Source organism: Salvia hispanica, chromosome 5, assembly GCF_023119035.1.
Source record: "Salvia hispanica cultivar TCC Black 2014 chromosome 5, UniMelb_Shisp_WGS_1.0, whole genome shotgun sequence".
NCBI classification, from domain to species: Eukaryota; Viridiplantae; Streptophyta; class Magnoliopsida; order Lamiales; family Lamiaceae; genus Salvia; species Salvia hispanica.
Window position 1 is genome coordinate 14638604 of NC_062969.1, and position 5257 is coordinate 14643860.

The following is a 5257-nucleotide window of genomic DNA, read 5'->3' on the forward strand; positions in this document are numbered from 1 at the left end:
ACTGCGAGTTTCAGGGTTCAATCAGAATTTATGAGATAGCTTGGTTTTGTTGTCAGCACATGAACATTGTTATAGGAGTGTGTTGTAGAAATAAAATTCTGTAATACTAAATCTGATGGCCGTGCTTAGGCAACATTAGGCGTATTAACCTTCAGAGGAGGATGCAATTGATGTGTCGGTGTTGTGACCAGTAAAATTGTCAAAATTTTAATGCGTATTAACCTCCAGAGGAGGGTACAATTTATTAATTTTGTTGTTGGTAAGATTTTGAAAGTTTTATGGTTAATCTACTTTTAATCCTCTTTCTGCCATTCTCAAAGAAAACAAACTCGAGGGCCAAAATTACGTCGAATGGAAACAAAACTTGGATATCGTTCTCACAGCTGAAGAGTACAAGTTTGTACTCACTACTCCACGCCCAGCCGTGCCGGCAGCTAATGCCGCAAGCATTGCGAGATGCGCATAGACGGTGGCATAAGGCGAACGAGATGGCTAAGTGCTATATGTTGGCTTCTATGTCATCAGTACTCAAGCATCAGCATTCTGCCATGGAAACTGCCGCCGTGATTATGACAAATCTCGTAAATCTTTTTGGTACTCAGAATCGAACGGTTAAGTCTCAAGCCTTTCGGGGTATCATGACGAAGACAATGAAGGAAGGCTCGTCTGTGAGGCAACACGTCCTCGAGATGATGAGCCACCTTAACCAGATTGAGGTTTTGGGAGTGGACGATAGATCCCGAGTCCCAAAGTTACTATAATCCTTCAGAGGTCTTCCCCCTAGCTTCCAAAGCAATTCAAACTCAATTCTCGAGATTAAAAAACATAACTACACTTTGGGTCGAGCCGGGTGACCGAACTTCGCCGCGTTGACCCATGTGTTCAAGCTAAGGTAGCTTATGCCGAGTTTGGGGCCTAATCTCCTTCCGGGCTCTAAGCCCTCGCGTGGAAAGAAAATGCAACTAACCCAAAGGGGCGTGCCTAAGAATACTATGGAGCAAGGTATAGTTCAGGTGGACAAGTAGCCTACCGGAAAGTGCTTCAAGTGTGGAGAGAAAGGTCATTGGAAGCCAGATTGTCCTAAGAGCAAGGCTATAGGTATGCACCATGCTCTAGTAGTCGAGTCATGTTTGCTTCGACATCTACTCATAATTGGGTTATTGATACTGGAGCAACTGATCATATATGTTTTGATCCTGACTTAATGCAGGTGACAAGCCGGTTACATGAACGTGAGATCGAAGTCCAACTGGGCGACGCTACGAAAGTGGCGGCCGTTGCAGTGGAAGACGTTTATTTACGTTTTTCTAGTGATAGATTTTTTATTTTGAAGAATGTTTTGTTGATACCCTCTTTTAGAAGAAATTTAATTTCAGTTTCTAAATTGTCTTTTGATGGATATTCGATTTCTTTTAATGACAATTGCGTTATTAAGAAAGATGGTTCTTATATCTGTCGTGGTATCATGGAAAATAATCTGTACACGATCACTTCTACACAATTTAATCAACGCAAATCTGAACTCAATGCTACATCGAAAATTTCTAAGAAAAGAAAAGAACCTTCAAGTTCAATGAATGATACGTACTTATGGCACCTACGACTTGGTCATGCCAACGAAAGAAGGATTCATGCGATGGTTGATCAAGATCTTATTAAAGGTCTTGAGAAGGAACCGTTTTCGAAGTGTGAGTCCTGTCTCGAAGGCAAGATGACTAAGAGACCTTTTAGGTCAAAGGGGAATAGGGCCAAGGAAGTACTTGAGCTCATTCATACTGATGTGTGTGGACCAATGTCAACCGAGGCAAGGGGCGGTTTTCGATAATTCGTCACCTTTATAGATGACTTCTCAAAAATTGGATACATCTATTTGATGCGCTACAAGTCTGAAACTTTTGACAAGTTCAAGGAGTATAAGGCTAAAGTAGAGACGCATCATGGTAAGAGTATCAAATGCCTACGAGTTGTCTGAATGGGGCTGAAAACCCAATCTAGAACATCTCAGAGTATGGGGGTGTCCGGCCCATGTATTGGAAAAAGATCCAACTAAGCGAGAGTGTGTGGGTGAGGTATGTGTGTTTATAGGGTACCCCAAATGAACGAAAACTTATGAATTCTATAGTCTCAGAGATCAGAAAGTGATTGTGAGCACTCATGCCACAGAGGAAGACTTTGTAACATGAATCATATGTCCAACAGTGAGATAGCTCTTCAAGAGCTAACTCAAGTCACAATTCCATTAACAAACAATTACCTAGTGTAACAACAATTCCAGAAATTTCAACTAATACTCCAGATATTGTAGTGCCGCGTCGCAGTGGGAGGGTCTGCCAATGATAGACAAAGACGTCTACGATTTATCTGTCCTACCCGAAGGCTGTACTGCCATTGGGAGCAAGTGGATATATAAACGTAAACGTGGACCCGATGGACGAGTTAAAGTCTTCAAGGCAAGACTAATGGCTAAGGGGTATACCCAAAAGGAAGGCATCGATTACGATGAGACCTTCTCCCCAGTGGCCATGCTCAAATCGATCCGTATACTTTTGTCTATAGCAGCCTACATGGATTGGGAAGTATGGCAGATGGACGTTAAGACTGCGTTTTTAAACGGGAGTCTTGAGGAGACCATCTACATGGAACAACCCGAAGGCTATGTGATAAAGGGCAAGGAACATATGGTTTGGAAGCTTAAGAAGGCCATTTATGGCCTCAAGCAAGCGTCTAGATCATGGAACCAGTGTTTCGATCAAACCGTTCAAAAGTTTGGATTCGAAAAATGCCCTAATGAAAGCTGTGTGTATAAGAAGATTGAAAAAGGAAATGTTGTGTTCTTAGTTTTGTATGTAGACGCATATTCTTCTAATCGTGGAAAACAATAAAAAAGATGTTGTCATCAAGGCGAACTTGGTTGTCCAGCCGTCATAGATGAAAGATACGGGAGATGCGGACACATTCCTCGGTATCAAGGTTCTTAGGAACCGAGCTAAGAGAATACTAGACCCGATATTTGCTTTGCTGTTGGCATGGTAGCAAGATATCAATCAAATCCCAGCCAAGACTGTCGTAAAGAACATACTCAAGTACCTTAATCGACTAAGGACTATGTTCTAGTTACAACGCAGCCGAGCTCTGTCCTTTAGGCTGCATTCGTATTTTCTCAAGCCGATGTGCATTCGAGAAAATCAACTTCCTGGGATATGTAAGTATTCTTAAGAGGTGGAGCCGTAATTTGGAAGAGTGTAAAGCAAAAATGGACACTCTACCATGGAAGCCGAGTATGTGGCCGCTCCGAGGCCGCAAAAGAGGATGTGATGGGGCTTAAGAACTTCCTTTCCGGACTTAGGTGTGGTTGCGAATATGCCCAAGAGCATCACCATTTATTGTGATAATTCTGGTGCTGTGGTAAATTCGAGGAACCACGGGCTCATAAAGCGAGCAAGCACATAGAGAGGAAGTATCATATCATTCGAGATATAGTGCAGAGAGTAGACATAAAAGTGGTCAAGATTAAGTCAGAAAACAACCTGGCAGATCCTTTCACGCAAGCATTAGCGGTAAAGCCGTATGAAAGCCATGTTGAAGGAATGAGGGTTCGACTAATTCAAGACCTCAATCCGCTTTCAGTATAAGTGGGAGAATTAGACGTTAGCACATTTTGTATACTCGAAAGTGTTTTGAGTATAAATGGGAGATTGTTAGAGTTTGTATACTAGAAATCACGTTTCGAGTGATTGAATACTATAAAACTCTTATTTTATTTTTCAACGAATAAAACAGATTAATTTTGTCATAATGTTGTTATGTTTTACATTTAATGGATGTTAATGCATGTTTAAATGTATAAGTTAACTTAAGAAAGTTTAAGTCTTTGTTTTAATAGACCGGTTGTGGGCGTCGTCCACTTTAAGGTAACACGGTCAGTTCTAAACAAAGAAAAGATGAATTTCACAACCTAGTTGGAATTTGACTATCCATCGAGAAAGGTTGCAATGTCAGTCCACATATTTCTAAGCCTTACTGAAATAAGATGACATTGGTGTGGTATAAGCACTGAACGGATCTAACAGCAAGACTTGTCTTTGTGCTATCTGACTGAAAGGCGAGGTCTTGATAAATATTTGTTTCTTAATCAATGTAGGTTAGCATTGAGCATACGGTATTGATTATGCATTACTTTGACTTATCAAATGGTGCGGGTTTTTCGTAACCCAATTATCCTGATATATTGGGTAGTGGTGATCAATATCTAGCGGTGCTAGGATTGCTATTATATTGAATCGTGCGTGAGGTGAGTCTCGTTTGATAATGTCCTAAAAGAGGAGCGCGAAACAAGGTTTTATTATTCGGAACCTAACTAGTTGGAGTTTGATTACTTTATGAATAATAAATAAGCGTTTCATGCTAAGTCCACTCTTGGAATTAATAAGAAGTTAATTAATTAAGTCCATAGCAGACATTAATTAATTAATGGACATTTTTATCTTAAGCACGGGAAATGAAAGTTAAACGGAAACCCGGATTACTTGTAATTTCGGATTTGGATGGGGAGAGTTTAATATTACTTCTGTAGTGGCTGCTCGTAATATTCCAATTATAACTTATATTAAATTGTGGGTTCAATTTAATTAGTAAAAAATAAATTGGATGAGCCCATATCCAAAACCTTCCATAGATCTCTGTCTGGGCCCAAAATGAACTTAATATAAATAGGAGAATAAATGAGACATAATAATGATAATTTTTACACTTAAAATTTTTGAAATTTTCGTCCCCCCCCAGCTGAAGGAGATTTCGAATTCTCTCCTTTTCCCAAAAGGATTTCTTGTCTTCTTTATTTAAGTCTAGTATTTGCAGTGAGATCATTACCGATATCTGAGATCTGATTCGGGAAACGAGAGAAGATTTGTGGTATAATATTCAAAGCGTCACGTGAAGAAGGAGCTAGTCATCTTCAATTCTTTGGAGAATTAATTAGGTATTTTTCTTTCCGTAGAAAAGCATGTTTTAGGTTTCAATATTCTTAAAGCATGATTAATTCAAGTTATGAGCATGATACATGTAAGAATTACGCGAATAGATTTTGTCTAAATAATCTGCTAAATAGATCTGATTATTATGTGATTTATTGGTGTGATTGATAATTGTTAAATTATGTTAATCCATGCAACAGCGCTTCCGATGCCAGTTCCATCAAAAATTAGTGTCTTGTGAATTACACCAATAAATGATACTCCCTCTGTCCGCGAATAAGAGT

The 5257-nt window shown here is 39.6% G+C and overlaps 1 protein-coding gene across 1 annotated transcript; it reads left to right on the forward strand.

Annotated features, from left to right (window-relative positions):
• The first annotated feature begins 437 nt into the window (after nucleotides 1–437).
• LOC125189495 lies at nucleotides 438–761 on the forward strand. Its single transcript, XM_048086767.1, has one exon. The coding sequence runs from the start codon at nucleotides 438–440 to the stop codon at nucleotides 759–761; it is 324 nt and encodes a 107-aa protein (XP_047942724.1).
• Nucleotides 762–5257: the final 4496 nt, after the last annotated feature.

Excerpts from the sequence above, each read along its gene's own strand:
- LOC125189495 (XM_048086767.1), top strand. The coding sequence starts at position 438 with ATGCCGCAAGCATTGCGAGATGCGCATAGACGGTGGCATAAGGCGAAC.